The 22,014-nt window shown below is 36.6% G+C and overlaps 1 protein-coding gene across 3 annotated transcripts in view; it reads right to left on the minus strand.

Moving 5' to 3' along the window:
- WWOX (WW domain containing oxidoreductase) overlaps nt 1–22,014 on the minus strand; it is a 467,831-nt gene that overhangs the window by 342,199 nt on the left and 103,618 nt on the right. For 2 of the 3 annotated variants that reach the window (XM_079316330.1, XM_079316331.1), the window contains exons 7-8: nt 21,216–21,401; nt 17,327–17,591 (exon numbers count right to left, since the gene is read on the minus strand). In XM_079316330.1, the coding sequence (XP_079172456.1) occupies nt 17,327–17,591; nt 21,216–21,401 (451 nt within the window). Of the gene's footprint in view, nt 1–16,021; nt 16,136–17,326; nt 17,592–21,215; nt 21,402–22,014 lie in introns of those variants that run through there. The other variant, XM_079316332.1, reaches the window with a different exon arrangement.

Here is a 22,014-nt window from a genome sequence, read left to right on the forward strand (position 1 = left end):
TAAAATTACAGACAAGTGAGGAGCAAACCAAAAATGAATATGTATCTATCTCAAAAGATGGGGTGCACTTCATGAAACCATGATAACTCCCTTTCCATCTAAAAGTAACATGCCCATTTAAAAGTCTCACAGAAACATGAGAAAAAGATGAACTCTTGGGAGGGGGAAGGCCAAGGCAGTCCTATCCCTCAAGAGCATGTTTTAAACCTCAAAATACTGTGGAAAATGCACACTACTCCCCAGAGAAGTTCCCTGCATGGTTTCCCTAATCTCTCATTTGCCTCCACAGATTTATGATCTTTGCTGTCATTATTAATACAGGTATTAACATAATCCAAATACATCAGGTCATCAGGGATTGGTGAGAAAAGCACAGACATTTGGAAACAGAATGAGAGCAGAAAGTCTCTAAATTATCATTCCCAACAACACAAGAAGCATTGCTTTATTTTAAAATCAACACAACTTGAATATGCTTTTAGGTTTTGTTTTTTCTTTTGTTTCCTAAAATAGCTCACATACACAAGACAACATCCTGATTAACTGATTAACAAACACAGACAGAGAACTCACATCCCCATACTTCTCTGAAAAAACTAAGAGTTTCAGTTTAGCAATGTCTACTTCAGCTTTTATCAGCACTAATTTCAATGAAAAAAAATGGTCGTAAAATTCTGAACAGAGGGAAAACAGACCTTAATTAAGCAAAGTGTTATCTCTTCCTATTATAATGAAAGCAAAGTTACAGTTATATTTTTACCAAGATTTTTTCCCACTTAATGAAGACATTATCCGTGAGTTTTCAAAGTCACTTTACAAAAGAGCATTCAAGAGACATTAAAGTCAGCTTAAACTAAAAAGTCTTTTTGAAGTCAATAAACAATAAAAAGAACAATGAAAAGACAGCCTTTGATCTCTTCTTACTCTAAAGTCTTTAATTTCTGTTTTAATCTACTAGATGCATTAAGTCTTGTTTTCAAACATTTTCATCTCTAAAGTACAGTGAGCTTGCCTTGATTTTTTTATTCATATATATTCTTACTGTATTAATGTACACTTCTCATTACCAGGGATGGGTGTCACCAGGAAGCTCTCCCACCAAAATGAACAGAAAAAAAAGTTTTTAAATTATTTTTCATTCTCTTCTCTTTTAAAATTTCTTTAAAAAGAAAGAAAAAAATGCAAAAGGAAAAGGGAAATAGCACGTTCAGCTTTGAAATTTCTGAGATCAAAGGCTATAATGCACATGGATTTTTTCAAAGGATAAATTATTAATAACGTGGGCAAACACATACTGGTCAATAACATGGTCAAAGAATGGTAAGTTAAGAGCATCTCTCTGCAGCCAATTACAGTTTATCTGACCTGATTGTTTGCAAGAACTTCCAAGCTATTCACTGGATTTTAATATATTTTTAAAAGCTGGACAATATCTTGACTCTGTTCAGCATTTCCTCAGCAGGACAGGTCATGGAGCAAACAGGAAAAAAAAAATTGCAATGAAGGAAAGTGTGTGGAAAGCAGAGGCAGACAGATATTAATTACTATTTTGCCACCATTCTTCCAGGTTTCTAACAAACCCCAGCTAGAAGGGTAAAAACTCCCTCCATACCTGTTCACCCATGACACACACATATCAGCCTCATCAGTTTCTCCTGGATAAATAAGAATATCCTTCTGATATTTCTACCCCTTCAGAAGCACAGGATGGTTCATGGGGTGAAGCAGAAGGAAGCACCACATCCTCTTTCAGCCCCAGATACCTGCTGAGTTCTGGGCCTCTCCCAACCTAGGTTAAAATACCTCTCCTTGTTTGGTATTGAACCATCCACCCTACCTTCAAAATATTTATTTCACATTTCTCCACCACTATTTGTTGCTGAAGTTGACAGTTTCTGCTGGTAATTTTTGTAAGAACAGCTATAAAATATAGTTTATTTCACAGAGACCACTGAATATCTGACAAGTGTGAGATCTAGGGGCTCATTTCTAGAACAGCAAGCCACTGGGCTCTGAATTCTGCCAATTGCATCATTTTTCAGAAAATACATTTAATTTTGATTTTAAAAAGCTTAAATTCTGTGGGACAGATCTTCTCTGGGAAAGAAAACAATCATGCAGAAATTTAAGCAACATCTTTTTCTTACATCAAGTTAAGCAAAAAGACTAAATTTTCACTTTGCTCATGGCAGATATACTTAATAAAAAGAATCAGACTGAGAGCACTTTCCTACGTTCAGACTAGCCTTTTATTGATCTGGATGTGCTATGAACCACATTATCTAATCTACAATAAGCCATTTACCAAGTGCAATGATCTATGGGCTAAAAGGCTTAGATTTTTAGTTCCATTGTAGACTTTTTGATGAAATGGTAGATCAGCAGAGAATAATACTATAATAAGATTGTGAGGGACAGAAGTGTCAATATTAGGAAATTAGAAAGTTTGGTTTACTGTTTTAAATCCTCTTGCTGTTCATTTAAAAGCCCAATATCTCTTTTTCTAGACTAATTGTGTCTGTGTATTTAATAGGGGCCCAGATGACGTTCCACGGGGTGTCAAGTTCACAGGGGTTCAAGGGCTCGTGCAACTGAAGAAATTTTAATTTTCAAAAATAAAATCATCCATCTGAACACAATGACAACTGTTGGTGGTGCATGTGCTATAATTATCTAAGGAGACAAGTTATCATGGTACTGTCTCCTTGCTGTTTGCCAAGAGCCACACTTCATCCACTGCACAAGAGATTTTTGCAGTTTCCCTGAAAGCAGATTTGATGCATTTTGGGCCAGAAGCTTTTCTTTATCTTTGTGCACAGAGTCTGGAACACAAGGTTGAGATTCCAATTGGGCTTGTGACCTACACATAAGCAAAAGTCAACTAACACTACAATATCATCTCTGCCTACCCTCTGATTATCAGCTTTGACCATGTTTCTACATGTGAATTCTCCAGCTGCCACCAGGAAATGCCATAGAAATCTCAAAACCATTCATTTATCTACTGTTCTGTTCTAGCTTGGACAGAAGCACAAACATGAGATCTGCTTCATTGTTGTGCATTATTTTTGGATTGAAATATTTGACTGATCTCCTTGACAGTGTATAAAGCCATACCATAATTTCATTCTCAAATTACCAAGCAATTCACGCAAAGACAAATTCTTTCTGAAAATGGTTGCTTTTGGCTAACTTGGACTCAAAGGTTTGTAAACAAACAATGCTGCAAAAGAGATGTGTAACACTACAGGCATCACCAGAGTAGCAAATAAAAACAAAACAAAAATTCAGTAGCCTTTGCTTGACAGAAATAAAATGCATTATTTAGTGCTAATTAAGTGAAAGCCAAGGCATTTTTATGGTATTATTTTACCCATAGCTACATGGCAAATTTTAGTGCACCGTTTCTGAGTGAGACTGACAGGTTACATGCTGAAGTAAATGTAGTGAAGACATTAATGTCACTTTAAAGCAACTCAAGTTTTGATGTTCTCACATTTCTGTTGTACCGCAGCGATCAGGACGCGTCGCCTCTTTTTTTAAGAATGAAAAAACAAAAAGGAGCTTTAGCAGATCAGGAACCTCACAGCACCTGGCACCAAGTCCAGCCAGGCAGTTTGTATGAAGATGTTACTGCAGCTCTGCAGTTCTAATCACCAATTATGACTCTATTAGTCCTGGCTGGCAGCTCAGCTGCTCCTGCCGGGCGAGGGGCGCGCAGCCGGACCCCTGATCCTCCTTTCCGCTCCAGCACAGCTGCTGTCACCTCCAGACACCACTGCCTCTCCCTGATCACTACACCTGACCTTACAGCAATTTGCTAAGGAAATACCTGCCTAATAGCACTGCGAGTGCCGTTCCTTCCGCGCTCGCAAATTAGAGACAACAGGATAAATCTATGGCCAGCTCGGCAGACACTTCATTAAATCACTGTTCCCTCGCCTTGTAGAGCACTAATAGAATCACAGCCCTCGTTAGCTACTGAATAAAAGATCAATCACATTCTTTGAGAGCTCTTGCTACCAGCTTCCAGAGGAAACAAGGAGGGGAAAAAAAAAAAATAAAAAAAGACATATTTAGGATCATCAGTACGATTTTGAATGGCCTCACTGCAAGTTGGTTAAATTACCTTTTCCACAACTGACTCTGGCTGTAATACTCTGAGGAACTTGTTAAGTCTGCTTTCAAAAGCTGCTATCTAATATATGACTACCAGGCCCTGGTCAAAAGTTCATAATGTGCATATGTAAAAAGGTACTAAATTGCCGGAGGGCTAAAACCAGAGGAGTTTAATTGCAGCAAAATGCTGAAAATGGTCTGTTGAGGGTCTTTCTATTGGGATACTGCTGGCACTAGCTGATTGAAGTACAGCACATAAAAGCCTTACAACAATATTTCCTTAAATGCAGCTGAAACTGTGAGCACTTGCTAGTGCATATATGGTGTGCCAAGAGGCAAGAAAAAAAAAAAGAGAACATGCTCCAAAACAAACACAGATTTAAGGATTGATATAATTCATAATTCAAAAGTGTGTGGATAAAAGGAAGAATTAAAAAACAATCAGTATCTGTCAGTATAAATCATGTTACAGGCTCCACATTATGGTGGGAAATGTAAGTACATATGTAAATATATTTTAATTGGCATCCATTAAGATTCACTGCAATGAAAACTGGGAAACAGCTTCCATCAATCTATTCATGACCACACTTGGAAATTTTAGAAACAGTCACCTATGAGACTGAAGTTTCTCCCTGAAATCCAATGACTTGTTTGTAGTAATATGAGAATTATTTCTCTAGTTATTGACATGATGGGGGGGAATGGGAGAATAAAGAAAAAATAAAACATTTATATCTGAATCCATTCCAAACATACTTTTTTCTGTTGAAAATCACAACATAAATGTTTAGGGAAAATGGTAATCTGAAATCACCTAAGAACTCAGAAGAAACAGCAAATTCTTCACTTAATTCTATACATTTGATTGCCTCAAATAATTTTATTTACTATCAGCATTATTTGAGCTGTTTGCACAATCAACACAAGCAGGATATTTTTGCTTCTGTGTGAGCATTTATTAATATCTTGCCTGAAAAGATTTTGGCCGTTAACTTCCATCAGAAAAAATCCAAAAAATCCATCTTAAAATTATGCTTTTTTTAGTAGAAAAACTCCATTATTTACTCCTCAATTTTTTTTTTTTTTTTTGCTATCTCAGGCAAAACTTAGTTGCAAATATTAAAGTGGTCATTGTGAAACATTTCTTTATGAATTTTATTTTTACCTTTTGAAAACCACATTTACACGTGGTTAAAGCAGTACTATGCAGGAAATTACATCAGGTCAGGGTAACAAGTCCCTTCAGAGATTTCAGGAGGAACATTATCTGCAGCCCATATTTTGTTCATCTACAGCACTCTTTGGGCATGTCAAGGCTGAGAAAATTAAACCACAGCCTTTCATAAAGGTTTTAGTTTAAATGTCTATAAAATGTTCTAAAGTAGCTCACCTGATATTCTTAAAGACAACATAAAATGGTCCAGGCAGTTTTTTATTTGTTATAATATATATATAATATATATATTATATATAATATATAATAATAATGAATATTGTGTATTAGATGAAATAGTCTTTAGCCAGGCATTACTGCTAAAGTGGGAAGTGAGCTCACTGCTGATAGCCCTGACTCTGCCATTCTCAGTTGGCATCAGTTAAACACAGCAAAATCACATTCTGGACAGAAACCAGAGATAAGGGAAGAACAACAGAGGCAAAAGCAAGAGAATCAGCAAAGATTTCAGATCAGTTCAGGAGACCTCCACTTTCAGCCTGGAAACCCACACACCAATATTCTGGAGTGGCTTTACTGACTGTGTCCATGGGAAGGTAAAACCATCTCTGTCTTCTGATATAACAGTTATCAGCCAAGTTTCATTTTACAACATAAAAAATGCCCAGGCCACCAGGAAGTCTCAAAAGCAAATCATGCCAAGGAAAACTGGCAAATCACTTACCCCACCTACACAGAGCAAGTTTGAGATGCCATTGTTGTAACAACAGCATTTACCTTAAGAAATACAGGTTGTGAACATGACAAACCAAACAAATGAAGATGATGGAACAAGATTTCATTTGTTTACTGCTGACATTCAGTGCTGACACACAGTAAGGAGGTCACTGAAGCAAGTTCAGAATCTATGCTTGAGAAGGACTCACAAATATCTCCCAAAGCACTGAGGCACAAGAGACCATAAACATTTCAGTAGAGATGTTTAAAGCAAATAGACTGACTTCATTCCTGGTCCAAGTCTCCATTTCAGGTCTGGACAACCCTTCCTTTCCAGGTTCTGAGCACTACAATATCATTAATTAAGGGGTGAATCTGCCAGCAGGAGGGAATAGAGAATGGAAGTAGAGGAGCTTTTTTTTTTTTTTTTTTCTTATGATGATAGTGAACAGGAATGACCAAAATTTGGCCCAGTCACATTTCATTACCAACCATAAACATTATTTTAGGGGAACAGATTATCAGTTAGACTGAATTTACAGGAATCTTTGCTGTGGACAGTGACAAAGCTTTCAGATGAGTGTTCTGTCACTTCCTAACAGCAGAAAAAGCCTCAGCAGTGTTCAGCTTGCTGGCCACGGGTACACACACAGAGTATTTGATTTTTCCAAGACAAGAAATGGTCTGAATTGTGTTCCTAAGAGCCTGACTTCAGCTGAAGACCATTTAAAACACCACATTACTGATTATGGAATAAGCACATATGTAATTCAATAATGATAAATTTCATCTCATTACCAAAAGTAAGCTCAACTGTTGTTTCAATAAAAAGACATTCTGTATGAAAATATTTCCTTTAGAAACATCAAGCCAAAAAGGAGACAATAAATATATATCACAAGTGGAACTGACAGCTTTGTTGATACTTTCTGCCATAATTCCTTTAAAAGTAGAAAATTCACATACATTTCTCATCAAGGGAATGGAAGAATTCAACACATCATTTTTTCTCACAAAATCACCACTTTCGGTGCAAAAGCTAAGAGAGGCTCACTTTGTACACAGTAGTTCATCATATGCACCCAGTGTAGCAACACCTTGTTCCTTGGCAGAACTAGTTAAATTACTTCTGTTTACTCATGCTATCTTCACAAACAAAAGTTTATTTCCCAGAAAAAAATTATTTTAGCATTGTTTCACATGAAGAAAATATTAAATTTTTACATTTATGCCATGATATTACAAACAGAATAGTCACCAGTGGTCACAAGAGGAAACAGGAAAGGACTTTTTGGATGCCCACCTTTCTGATTTTTGGGACCTTTGCCATGGAAACCTTCCTTGGAAATGGGGAAATCCCTTTTCTGCAGGGGCAGGGCACTGCTCTGCCATGAGAAGCCTGACTGTCAATAATATCATTCTGCAGATCATGCCACTGCTCCATAATTAATACTGTTAGATAACCACACTGTTTGGGATGGGATGAGCTACTTGATGTGAGTAGACAATGAGATTCTAAATGACACCGTTACAAATTCATTATCATAAAAAATTGCCAAGACAGTTGTTTTACTTGAAGTGCTAAATTAGTTTTCTTGGACTGGTAGTATTCATCATAATGCAAGTTTGACAATTCAGGACAACAATTTAATAGTAATGCTCTTCAGTGGAAAGAAATTGTGTTTCCAATTTTCTCACAAAATGAAAAAACCCTAATTGTATTCATTAATAGATTACAGTGAAAGACAAGGTAATCCTAAGAAAAATACCTACATTCAAGAGTGTTGAACTTCAGTGAAAAATTTAATCCTAGTGTTTCCAATTATTCTTGCTCTAGCTTGTTAAACTGAAGTGTTCTTCAATATATTTTGCATAATAGTAGGTACAGCATTCAAAGAAAAATCAGTGCTAATGTTTCAGTTGAGCACAAGGATTTTCAAACCTATTCCTTTCACATAAAGTCTGGTGCTCAGCACTTGAGCAAATGCTTCCATAACCAGCTCACCAGTTATTTGTAAGTGCCCACCCATCTATGAGAAAGTAAAGAAATGAGAAATTGTGTGACCAAACATTAAAAATAAGCTCACAGAAACTTTCAACTCTTATGCCTGCTCAACACTTTTGGAAAAAAAGACTTTCATTGCTGGGAATATCAGCCCTTAAGTCAATACTGCTGGAAGAGATGGAAATCTACAGCACTGACAAATCAATCTTGCATGTTTTGGACAAGAAGATCTTGTATTTCAAGACAAACAATTCTCTCTATATATCAAAAAATACTTTATTTTTATTTAAGATGCATCATCCAAGATTGCTATCTTTATCTTATTTCAAGGTGATGCTTTTGCAATTAATAAAATTCCTCAACTACCTTCTATAGATTTTTTTGATTTGCAGTGAAGACTGTGCTGCATCCACAGAGATACTTAATAACTGCAAAAATATGTTGTCACTAAAATAATGGATGGAATTTGACTACATTGTTTATATTTACTGACATCCTCCTTGCTAAAATAGGATTGATGCTACTACTCTAACAACTTCCTAGAAACAGCAGAATAAAGAGGTAGGGAAAACCAAATGCCTCAAAAATTCCAAGTCTAAAAGAAACCTTAAAAGCTAAGTAAATTCAGAATATCTGATTACAAATCCTCATACAGATTACTGCAAAACTAACAAGTCTTGTACCACTTGTGATTCACTTTTACACTGAATTAAGCACAATGGATTAGCTCATTGTGATGTTTACTTTCCCTCTGAAGGGAGGGAGTGCAGATCTGCTACTTTTTCACAAGAAAAATCATACAAAATCAGGTCATCCAATACATATCAAAACACAGAAAGAGATTCAAGTCCTTTTTTGCCAAATCCATTTCCATTCTTAAAATTGATTCTTGAATCATATATTCAGGAATTGACCAGTATCTAACTCAATCCTTTCAATAATTCTCAGAGTAATACACAATGGAAACTACTGAGGTACAAAATGCCAGTGAATATCCAGTGGAAAAATTGAACAGATTCCCTAAAACAGCCTCATCAATCCACAGACCTACTTCCCTCCACATGGAAATCTGGCAAATGCTCCAAGCTGGGTAAGGAGCATCCTGCTAATTTGAGTCTTGCCTTTAGGAAAGGGGAAAAAAAAAATTAAAAAAAAAAGAAAAAAAAGAAAAAAAGAAAAAAAAGAAACACACAACACCAAAACCAACAGAACATCCAAGTAAGTTCCCCCAAATCTTCGTCAGGGAAAAAAAATATATATATATATATCTATGTATACACCAAACTTTGGAATAGAGAACTGACAGGAACTAGAAACACTATTAGCATCACAGTGGGATACCTCCCAGAAGCCTAGAAATATTCATATTTCTGTATATACATGTATATTTTTGATAGCTTTCCTGGAAGGAAGTTTTTAAGAAAGTTAATTCAGTTATGCAGTTATGTCCAGGGAATGCCAACATCACGATAAATGACATGTCACAAAGTAAAAACACAAATAGTGGAATCTTTCTTTTTCAGAAAACAGACTCTTATTGTGTTCACCTATCCAAGAATATGAAGTATATGAAAGACTCAAGTGTATTTTTCACTTGTGTAGATGGACAGATATGTAGGTACATACACATATATATAATACACACACGTAAAAATAGTAAGAATATTGAAAAAACATTATGTAGCACTCTGCATTTGATATACTTTATTATTTTTGGACCTTGCAAATATACTTTTTAAATGACTTTTCTCTAAAAGGAGGGACTTTCTAGCTCATATTACTTGGACGCTGCTGCTGTTTACTCTTCCATCTTTTTTGTAAAGTCAGAAGAGATTTCCCTGAGAACTTCAAATAAATAAGATATCCAGCTGCACAAACACTATACATTCTGTTAGATTACTTTGGCTTCCTAAGGAATATTTGACTTTCTCTGGATGTAAATGATTAAAGAGAATCCATCATCTGAAACTGATTGGTGAACTGTTTAAAGTGGTATGGCACCTCTTCAAAGATGATAGAGTGAGAAATGAAAAGAGCATGGTACAAAAAAGCATCTCAGATATCCAAGGGGTTCAAGGGAAATAAGTTAACTAAGCACTGCATTGCCCAATTAAGAAACAGTAGTTAAATGAGTTTCATAACATAGGATCCACATTCTTTAAAAAAAAAAACCAACAAAAACCAACTTCATATTTCACCTATTTTACCCAGGGCCAAGTAAAGCTTTGGGTTTCCTGAACATCTATCCATTCATAAATAGAAACTTGAAAAAAAAATGTGAGGAAAGATAAACCATGTTCTAGAATCCACAAAATTTATATTGCTCTGTGAGTTATGATCACAAAATGAAAAGGACTAACAACATTCAATTATGTAATTTCATTACGTTTATCATTTACCAGTTTAATTTTGGGCTCAGGATTTTAACTTCTAAGGGTCAAAGAAACAAAAATTCACCTTCATCTAAAAATATTTATTTTGCTGAACTTCAGATGTGTGGATCCTCATTTCCCAGTTTCTCTGGGCAACCTGTGCCAGGGTCTCCCACCCTCACAGGGAGCCAAACCTGCCCATTCCCAATTTGGACCCATTCCCCTTGTCCTGCCACTCCACACCCTTGTAAAAAAGTCCCTCCAGCTCCCTTGGGGCTCCTTTAGCTACATCCTCTTTCTCAGGATGAACAACCCCAAAAAAAGACTTTTTACGGACTATTTTTTCTATAAAAAGTGATTAAAAACTCATTGCTAATTAAAAAAATCAAATTTATCAGGGAATATTTGAGATTCTTTCTAGAATGTAGCAGTTCACTGGATCATTATATATGAACCACAGCACATTGACTTTACTCTGATTACAGTTCTCGTTCCTAAAAACTTTATTACTCTCTAGTTACTGAAGAAAATAAATAATCCCATGATTTATGTGCTAGGCCTTCTTTAAATTATTCATATAATAATATCTATCATAATCTGAGGGCAGATTAGGAGTGGACAAAGGAAGACCAGCAGCAAAGATAGAGTTACTAGCTCAGTTCATAAATACGTTAAGATCTAGGCCAGAAAATATCAAAAAGTGGTTCAGATCATTGCTGCCACTGTCCCAAGTCAAGCCAAATGTTCACATTAGCACTAAATAAATGCATGAAAAATAGAGACAATCTGCTTCAGCTTTTAATTTCAATCCAGAATACTCCCAGCAAAAGTTGATGGCTAAAGCCAGAAAAAGCACAAAAAAATATATGTTTATAGTTTTGGGGTTCTACAACTCAAGTATGTGATGCACCCAGAGAGTTCCTCGTGGTGAATTTTCCCTTATGTTCTCCTTCCCAATTATTTTTAACAGAACTCTATGATAAATTCTTTTGCTGTTTTCTTAGCAATGCTTGTCAAAAAATATTAGATTTATGTGAACTACACAAGAATTTATTTTTTTTTTTGTGGTCACAAAACCAGAAAAAGATTTTTAACAAGGTGTTTATGCAGCAAAGCAGCACACACCCACTTTTGAGAGAGAAGACCTCATTTCTAATCAGTCAGAAGGGAGGCAAGTGCTTGTACATATAAATCTAGAAGATTTTCTAATGCTGTTGTTAGCTATTTTCTTTCCTGACAAAAGAAAATAAAACAATGCACTGTGAAAGCAGATTCCCACAAAGAAAACCATTTTTCCCCCCACAAACTTCCAAATCTTTTTGTAATAACTGACATCAAAAAAGAGAATATCTGTACACCAATATGTAAAATAAATGCAAAATCAAAAAAACACCCAGAACTATAGAATTTCACTGCCTAATATTTTAAAAATTCTTTTCTTCTACTGTCTCTTCAAACTCACAGTTCTAATTTTAGTCATCTTTACCCATGGATAATCAAAGCCTTCCTTATTTTCAGTTGTTGCAGTAGTTGATCAATTTTCAGCAAAGAGCACAACTCCTGATGTTTCAGTATGAAGATCTCAAGAACACTACCATAAGGATGAGGCAAATTCATAATACTGGGTATAGTGATGACAAAAAAAACAAAGGTAAATGGACAAAAAAAACCCAAAAATAAACTCAAAACTGAACATCCTGTTCAGCTGTTTCTATCAGTGCAACTCCTTTCACCCAAGCACCTCAACACTCATAATGTAACAGGAATTTCCTTCCTTATGGTTTCTCAAATACATTCTGAGCAGATCAATGCTGCACAGCACCTCAGAGACTCCACAGCACTCCAGGTGCACTTTAGCTCCATAAGTGATGGAGAGTAAAAGGGAAGAAATAACAATAAGGGGGTTTTCAGTCTGAAAATATAGGGAATTCTATTTTAGTTTAAAAATTTAATTTAATTACATGCAATATAAAACATCAATGACCAATATTTCCCTGCCTTGCAGCCCATGTACTTAAAGCATTCTGAAATTCTGCAAGGATCTGGTGGGGAAGAAGAAATTCTTTATTTCCTCCATGAAGTTACAGGACAAAAATTGAGCTGCTCCACAAACAGCTATGGGGCCATGCTGGACACAGCAAATTCTGTGGCCATTGCTCCCCCTGAGCACCACTCTGAGATCCTGACCTGCTCACTTTGGCACAGGGATAGATTTCCATAGAGACTTCCCATTCCTCTGGTGTAGGTTACAGGGGACAAATTTAATTTGCCCTTATATTTCATGCTACATTTATTTTAGCAGCAAGTTAAAAATATGTATCAGTTAAATGTAAGTTTGGTAATAAACTAGCTTAGATTACATTTTATTGCTGGATAGGACACACAAAATGATCAACAACTACTTTGGAGGCATCTCTTTACCATCCTATTACAACAAATCAAAATGTTCTTCCACATAAGCCTTTTTCTCCTTTTACCCATTTCAGTCAATTTTAAATAGCAGTTTTGTGCAATTAAGCACATGCTATCAGGGTTCAATAAAATAATTGTCCCTACATGGTACTGGGGGTAAGGGCCACAAACCTGCATGTCAAAAAGGAAAGCTGTGGGTTAGCATCACTAACATTTCCACTTCAGGCATTAATCCATAAAACAGGAGAACTGCCCATATGATTTATTCACTCTCTACAAGTGCTAATATCCAGTTGATGGCTATTTCCCTTTCACTCTCCCATCCTCTTTCACTTCCTGCCCAGAGCTCAACCTGAGAAAAGGAACTCAATTTGATCAAACATGAACTGTGAGGCTCTTCTCAAAAAGAGCTGCCTCTTGCTTTTCAAAGTGCATTTTCAGAAGTGTCTTAAGAAAGGAAATAGAGGCCAAATTCTGTGCTGGAACATGCTCATACCCACCCTGCCAGGGCTGCTCTTGGGCTGGAAAGGCACAGCTGAGGGCAGAGTTTGGCCTGAACTGTGAATTTAGAGCTGGAAGCCAACATCAACTCAACACAGCCCACACAGATCTTTGGACAGCAAAAAATGTTTGCATGGAGAGGGAATTCTATCCTCAGCTCTAAGGGTAATTCCAGCTTCTTCAGCAAAGGACAGGGGAGAAAGCAAAGAGGTGATGAGGCTGCAGGGCCTCTTTTGGGCTTCCATCAAAAGCAAACAGATGTGATCATTAGGTTGCAGTCACTCCTGTAGATGCAGATTGATTTCTTGCCAGAATAACATTTCTGAGTTGATGCTAGAAGTGCATGGAAATCATTGCATGAAATTCAAATTTAGACACTTCCAACTTATGGCAAAAGTAAATCCAGTGAAGTCAGTGTAGGCACTGGGGTTTCCTGTATGAACACTGCAATTCAGGGCTACTGCCTCAAACACCTCTGGGAAAATATCCCAGGGACAAGAATTCATGGGTTTATATAAAAATTAGACATACAGAAGAGTTTGGGGCTCTTAGAAATATTCCTTGTAATTCTCAACAGCAATACTTCAAATACAAAATCCAGTTCTGGAAAGTCACTATCTTTGGGGGAGGGAGGGAGAAATCAAAGAGTACTTCAAGCATCAGTCAAAAATTAAGGGCAGAATTCTCTTACTACTTCTAACTGGCTTATAAGGGTGACAAGTTGAGCTTTTATAAATATAATTTATATCTCAGCAACAGAACCAACGTTTTACTCTCAACTATTAAAATGGGGTAACACATCTGCTAAAAACTCCAACACAATGGCTGGCTTTGCACTGTAACAGGAAATGTAACCCAATAGTCTCAGAACTTCCCCAAAGCCCAGCCATTCCTTAATGTGAAAGGATTTGAAAATACAGCTCACTGAAACATCTGTTAAGCTCTTGCTACTCTAACACATGATATTCTTTCTGCTCTTTTACCTGCCAACAAAAATATTTGGGTCTATGTAAGACTATCACAAGTGTGTGATAATAGCACTCTGCTTATAATTTTATATGCCCTTGTACACTGAAAATCACCTGGGGGTGACACTGGATACCACACTCGGTATAAGGTCGAAACTTACATAAAATAGATTTAATTTTAGCCTTGTATGTAAATAATGACAAATCAGATGGGTTTTATTTAAAACAAAAAAAAATTCCCAAACAAAAACCAACTCAGTCAAAATTTTCTCAATTTAGTTTTTAAAGAGAGGGGAAGAGAAAAGAGGTAGAAAGAAAAGAACTCAAAACCCTAAAACCTTAGATCAAACCAGCAAATATATGCATGGTCTACACAGTTACTTTCAGAGTTTCTCTTCCAATTCATTTTTTACAGTGGCCACTTGTTTTAATTGATATTTAATTATAATCTAACCATCTCCAACTTACTGAGTAACTATTTAATAGTAAGTAAAAAAGAGGCCTTTTGACATTACTATAGCTACAGCTTCAATAATAAAATGGCAATTTATTTTCAACTGCTTCTTTCTACAAAATACTTCTAAATTTCTATGTATAAATCCATACGGACTTTAGATTTCAAAAAGAGGTGGGGGGGAAAGAAAGGAATAGTCTTCAGCTTCCATTGCTCTACTTCAAACTACTTCCTGGGCACCATGATAATACAAAAAGGCCTTAGAATCAGGTCTGTGCAGCTGCAGTTTCTGTGTGTACATATAGATATAAATATAGATATATCCATGTATTTATGCAACTCCATAGATCAGGACATAGCAAACAGTTTCAAACCTCTCCCCACACCAAAATTCTGCAGCAGATAAAGCTGCAACCTCAGAGACCAAAACAGGTCCAGGTGTTTCTGTGTGACTCCTTGCCTGGCTCCCCTCTCTCCACACAACCTTGTCCCCAATCTCAATTCCAGTAACTGGCCCAGCTCAGCTGGAGCTACTTAAAATGCTGCTGCATCATGCTGCATTGTGCAATGCAGACATCCTTGGAAAGCTCAGCAAGAGCAGCTCACCACCTTGGGACTGCAGCTGTAAAGCTTTGAGATCACTCCCAACATTCAGGCCAAAACACTCATCTAAGCTCCAGGGTGAGCTGCCACGGAAACATGGAAAGGAAGCCCAGAAAAAGATCCCCAACCAAGTCTATTCCAGGTTGGTAACAGCACAATGCCTGAAAAAGAAGCAGCAGCAGCAAATCATTTGCACCCTAGAAGCCTTAAAATAGAAACTCTTAGACTGATGATGTTGAGAATTTCAGCTCAGCTTGTTTGCATACCCAGGAAAAGGGCACTTTTCTAGTTTTACTGGAAATTCAAACACTGGTAGAGTTCAGGGGAACACAGCAATTCATATCAGAATTAGAGTTTTCAAACTGATGCTTAACCTCAGCCCATCCCCTCCAACATGACATTCAAATAACCTCAGTGAAATACAAACACAAAGGACTTAACAGAAGTGATTTGGATTGGCCCAGGGCACAGTTACTCAGAGCTGGTGTCTTTGTCCTGTACTTTGCATTCTCTTATATGTAATACCCATTAATAGACACTAGTTTAAAAATCAGTCAATTCTTTTAAAGAATTCCAAATTAACATCAGTGGTTTTGTTCCTTAGAGGATAAGATTCCCTGAGTAACAAACACAAAAAATTCCCCTTATGAAAATAAGTCAGAGTAAATAAAACAATTCATAAATGTCCACAGACTGGATCCTTTTTCACGGGATTTTGATAACATTCACTTACACATTCTCAGGAGAACTCCAAGAATTTGTTTTACAAACAATCCCTAATACAGCAGAGACATGGTTTTATAGGTCCTGGTCAAAAAAACATGCTGTTGAAAGATATTATTACTTGTCCCAAGGTATCAGAGCACTCATGTATCAATCTTGTGGACATAAAAAGGCTTTGCATATGCACAGGCTGCAAAATGCAGGCAGAGGTTGGAGGTGTGAGGGCTCTCCTGACTGACACGTGGTTAACACTGTGGTGTTTGTATTTTTGCTCCACAAAATCTTCTTACTGAAGAGCCAATATTTTTCTTTTATGGACATGTAATCAGATTTTTAAACACCCTGTTTTCCACACACATTATCTCAGTATAAATTAAGATTCTGCAGGGGTATGGATCTTCTCGTGTCCCTGATTCATAGAAGCAAACATTCAAGGGAGACTCTTTCTCCCTGCTCCTCTTTTTGGGAACACCTTTCTCTTTCAGTGAAAAAGGAATGAGAAACAGTCTATCAGGTTAAAGGAAGCCAGTTCTCAATGAACTAAATGCCATTCTCTGCCTAAAAAAATACTTTGGTCTCTTTATAATTGGAGGATCAGAGGATATATTCAGAGGATAAGAGCAACCCCTCCAAGGGCTGGAGTTGCTGCAGATTCTTACATAATAAAGACTCATAACCTTGGTGATGGAAGAACTGCAAAGCCTTTCATTATGTCATGGTTCCAGTCCAAAAGCCAATGGAGGCAAATGGAAAACACCCATTGTCTTCAGCACTTTGTAAGAATCAAGAAAATTGTTGGGTTGTTGCTTTTTTTAAAATATGAATGAAGGTGCTTTTACCACTGAGAGCACTTTCCCTCAGCCATTAATAATGTCTGTAGTATCTTTTCTAACTAGGGCATCTGTTTACATAAAAAATGCAGTCAACATATTCCACTTAAAAGCCAAAGCAATTTTTTTGATGTTTTACGTACCCTGAGCACAGAAATAACTCTAAACTAGTCTGCACCTGAGACATAGAATGCACTTAATCACAGTGAAAAATCATATATTCAAACAAGGTCATGCACTCCCTCTTAGAAGGTTCCTTAGATGATTGACAAAGTAAATCTTAAGTGGTTGAAGAATCCTCTTCTTGGCATGATTTTTGCCATTAAAATCAGGATCATGGTTATAGAAGCAAAGAGAGCTTCACATACATCTGGATTTTTACAACGCGCCTGCCCCAATTCCATAAAAACAAAGATGCACAAAATAGTTTCAGGCGTTCACTTACCATGGACTTGGTGAAAGGTCTGGCCAAGGTGAAGAGCAGAGTGTAGAGCCACCAGTGGCGGTGGAGGGAGGAGTAAATCATATTTCCAGGATGGACGGCGTTGGATGTCACGCCCTGGGCAGAGAGGCGGCGGTTCAGCTCGTTGGAGAACAGGATGTTGCACAGCTTGGAGCGGTTGTAGGCCAGCATGGCCCAGTATTCCTTCTTGGATGGAGACAGCAGGCTGAAATCAAGCTTGCCAGAGGAGTCGTTAATTTCTGTGAATCTGAAAAGCAGCAAACGTGCCTTAGATAGCCCAGAGTGAATTGCACTCTCATTAAGAATAATATAAAATGTAGATAACAGAGGAGATCCTGGCCAGAACCAACATAAAACAACAGATTATTTAGCAGTTGAAAGCATCTACTGGAAATTGCCTGAGACACAAGGAGCAGTCCCATATAATATAGCAGTAAAATTATTGGATAATTAGAAATGAACAATAAACAAAAACAACTCAGAAAACACTATGATGGTTTAAAGACACTGCTACGTAACTTACAAATCACTTTATTTTAAATTTTAAAAGAACAAAAATTTTGCCTTACATCTATAAAGGTATGATCAGTTTGGAGAAAATAACGTAGGATAAAATAACTCTGCATTAAAAGCAGAGCAATCCAGCATCTTTTCTTTTCCCCTGATCATTTCATCCAGTACTCACACACAGTACACTTGCATTTAAGTGTTCAAGTAACTATGGATGAGTCTCACTGCCTCTTAAGCTTTTTTTTAGATTAAAAATTGATGAATATAAAGGGGTTATAACCTTGGTAACTTGCCATCAATAGTCTTATATGTTTAAAAGATAAATGTAAACAAAGCCAAAATGAGTTCTGGCAGAGTATAATGTTTTTAAGTATACCCATGGCATGGCTGAACACAAATCAAAGTAACTAGTTGACGTTTTTTAATTGGGTCTGACAGAGTCATTAAACACCAGCTGTTTGTTATTAAAAAAAAGGGAAAGAAACAAAGTAGTGAATGTTCTAAAGACATTTAGATGAAGAAAAGGAAATTTCCATAAAGCATTTCTCCTCCCAGTTCTTACAATTTCATTTATTAATTTACTGGTATATCTTAATATTAGAAAATAATATTACATTTAGTTACAGATCTATGTTTCATTCAGAGAAGTTCCTAAAAATAAAAAAGGATTTAGCAAGCTCTTTTTAATACTCAGTTTTCAGAATCAGCTGGGGAGAACAGGGATAAACATAATTATAGTACACACTAGAAAAATGTTTTAAAATATCTTTACTAATTTTGTATCTCATGCCCAGAAATGAAGAGATCAGCTGGAATTTCTACATTCATTCTGTGAGTGGAATTATAATACACTCAGAAAAAAGCAATACAGTATTTGAACTCAAGAGGAATCCAGGATGTTCTGTGTCTTGCAGAATTAGCCCTTCAATTTGAACAAAATTTCTCTTTCATAATTTTCAGTTAGATAAAATACATTTCTGAAATTACCAGGACTATTCTGGGAGGAATTTCCTATATTCATTCCTCAAGTAATCACTTATGACACCAAAAATAATCTATAAATAAAGCTCTTTGTGTGTCACTGTATAAAGGAAACACGATGGCATATTTTGAGTCCAGTCCTGCAAGTGTGCTTATGTGAGTCAATCTCATTGAATTCAAGGGAATGAGGGCTGTACAATCAAATTAACAACACAGAAATAAAGACAGAAGGAAAGTCAACCTACTTATTATTCTGATTTTAATATGATGTGCTTAAAGTACCCAAAAGCTTAATTTAAACAGAATTCATTTGTGCTGAATCCAGAGAAGTAACTAGAAATGAACAGGGAACCAAAGAGGCAAATAAATATTTTGCCTTGGAGCAGTGCAGGATAGCATTTTCTGCTAACATGGGACTTTATTTTTCCCCTAACAGGGGGTCTTGACTCCAGCAAAAAGATCCAGTCAAGGTTTATGGAAGTAATTAGAAACCAACACTTCTGTTTTACGACATGGTTTAAGGCTCAGAGTTCTCAAGTAGGTCAGAAAGAACGACTACCTAATAATACCTAACTAACTCCTTACATAAACCTCTTCCCATTAAACAGACTGGGGCTGGGGAAAGCACAGTTATTCACAATGATCAGCCTAAGTGATAAGATAAGCTGCAGGACATTATTTGGACTCCTTAGAAGAAGGGAAATTTACTAGTTGTGCTAATTATTTTATTAAAACAGAACTTCCTTATGGTCTTCTCTAAACCTTGGCTGATCTCTCTGCCTTAGCAATGAGCACTTTCAAAATGTTTTCAAAAACACAGATAAAGATGTCCAGAGATGTAAGTGCTGGTTACACAAAGCATTTAATGCAGTGAAAAACAAAGATGTCATTTAAAATACTAGCAGAGATACAAACTTACAAGGGGGAACAAGCAGCTGACAATTCAACATAATCTCCCATTAAATAACAGCTCATTTATACATATCCCATTGTGCCCTCCACATCTGGCAAGTGATTGGAGTTGGCAGATTTATTTCTAGAGCTATCTCTCCTGCCCTGCAGTAGCTGCCCTCACTCCTAACAGGACTCTGCTACTTGCTTTCACAAACCTGGTGTGATTTGCAAAGATAAGGATGTCCAGATTTTGTTACCACCTAATTACTAGACATTTCATGTCTTTTAACAGCGGGGAGGATTATTACTGGCATTTTCTATTGCTTCCTTTCATTTCAGCCATCATAAATTTAAAATGGTAAAAGTAAATCTATCTGCAGTGTGTCATTTATACCATAAGCCCCTGTGTTTGGAAGTGATAAAGGTTTCAGCCCGACCCTTGGCTGGACTCTCTCTACCAGGTCCCTGGGGTTACATTTTATGGAAACATGATTAAAAAAAATAAGCTCCATTCTGGGTCACTAAAACATTTTAGAAATATGAAGACAGGGAAATAAAAAAAAAAAAAAAAAAAAAAAAAAAAAAAAAGGCACTCGCACACATTCTTCCTTTTAGTTTGCTAGAGCTACCACACATGACCAAAAGTGAAACAGAAATCAACAGTAATGTTTAAAGCTGGATGTTACAGGCTTAATCCTGTAGTCCTTGAACTAAATTAGCACGGAGTAAGTGATTTGTGCCCAGTAAAATTCAGAACTGGGGCATTCATTTTGCAGAAGGAACTTTATTTAAATCAAAACCACCTTTTCAGTTATCAACACAAAAACACAAACACATCTGAAATAAGGCAAACCTCATCAACATCTTTTTAGCCAACTGTACTTTTCCTGGCAGTAGAAAAGATGAGCATCTAACATTTTAATTTAAAAATTCACCATAAGAGGCACAGCCAGATTTGTAATATGTATTAACTACACTACTTCCCATTTTACAATTATACAGCTAATGTCTGCATTGAATTCCCTAATTTCTCATTATAAAACAACTGGATTTCATCTAGCAGTTTTTAATTGCATTGTTTCTCCTGCTAAAATATCTGCACATTCTTCTTGCTAAGATGTTGAAGTTGTTGAATGACAAATCAATATAGGTCATGCCATTCAGATTTAATCAATTATTATTCCATCTCCTCACAAAATCAATGAGTGGTCTGAAACGCAGCAAAAAAATCTGCATTCACACAAAGAATGATCAAAAAAATATCTACATACTGTTATAAAACTAGAACATGCTTTATCCAGCAACAGAGCCAAATCCAGAAACATCCACAGGCATTAGTAATGCTTCTATTTTTAAAAAGATTACTCAAAGGCAAATGCTTGAGAGCAAGGACCTTCATTTTCAGAAACTTTTGTGGCTCTGCCCAAACTGTTTCGTGCTCTGAGGATTAAAGATTCCAGCAAAAGCAAAGTTAACATTGACCAACCTGTGGGACTCAGAGGACACCACGACAACCCTGGCAGGAGATGATTGGCATAAAACATCTTCCAGGAGCTGCACAAGATAGAAATGCCCCAGGTGGTTCACCTGGAAGGTGGACTCCAGGCCATCCTCTGTCAAGGACCAGGGCACACCAAACACGGCAGCATTGCAGATCAGGATGTGGAGGGGCCTGAAAAAATCAACAGAGGACAAAGAAATCCCAATTAAATATGTAACATTACACCTGTGTGTGAATGGGTTGCACATGTGCCTTCGGTGCAGCTGATTCCAGTTGATTCCAGCAGAACCCACTCAGGGTCCAGCTGAGCCTGGAGAAAGGCAAATAAATATTATAATATATTTATTATAATAATACAATCTAATAAATTTATAATAATAAAATATAATAATAAAATAAAATTAAAATAAAGGGCAAAATGCCACACAGTGCTATCATGCTAATTGGGAAACTGTCTCCATCTGGAGCATTTAAAAAAGAAACTTTTCCTGGGGGACAAACAACTCCTACTACTTTCTTTTATGGGGTACATGACACATCCACACTTGGTAGGGGACAAGTGATTAAGAAATAAAAACACAATGCAAAATGTACACACATTTCATACTTCTGCAGCTGATGAAGTATGCTGTTGAAAAATGCAAGACTGAGATGGAAAAATAAAAACATCCTCCAGAAGCTGTATTCTTTGGTGGGAAATCTGTACACAATACATATGAGATCCTTGAGACACAATCCTTCCTCACTGTACTCACCTAACCCAGTTTAAATAGAAATGCCATGG

The sequence above is a fragment of the Erithacus rubecula genome, assembly GCF_903797595.1.
Source record: "Erithacus rubecula genome assembly, chromosome: 12".
Taxonomy (NCBI): Eukaryota; Metazoa; Chordata; class Aves; order Passeriformes; family Muscicapidae; genus Erithacus; species Erithacus rubecula.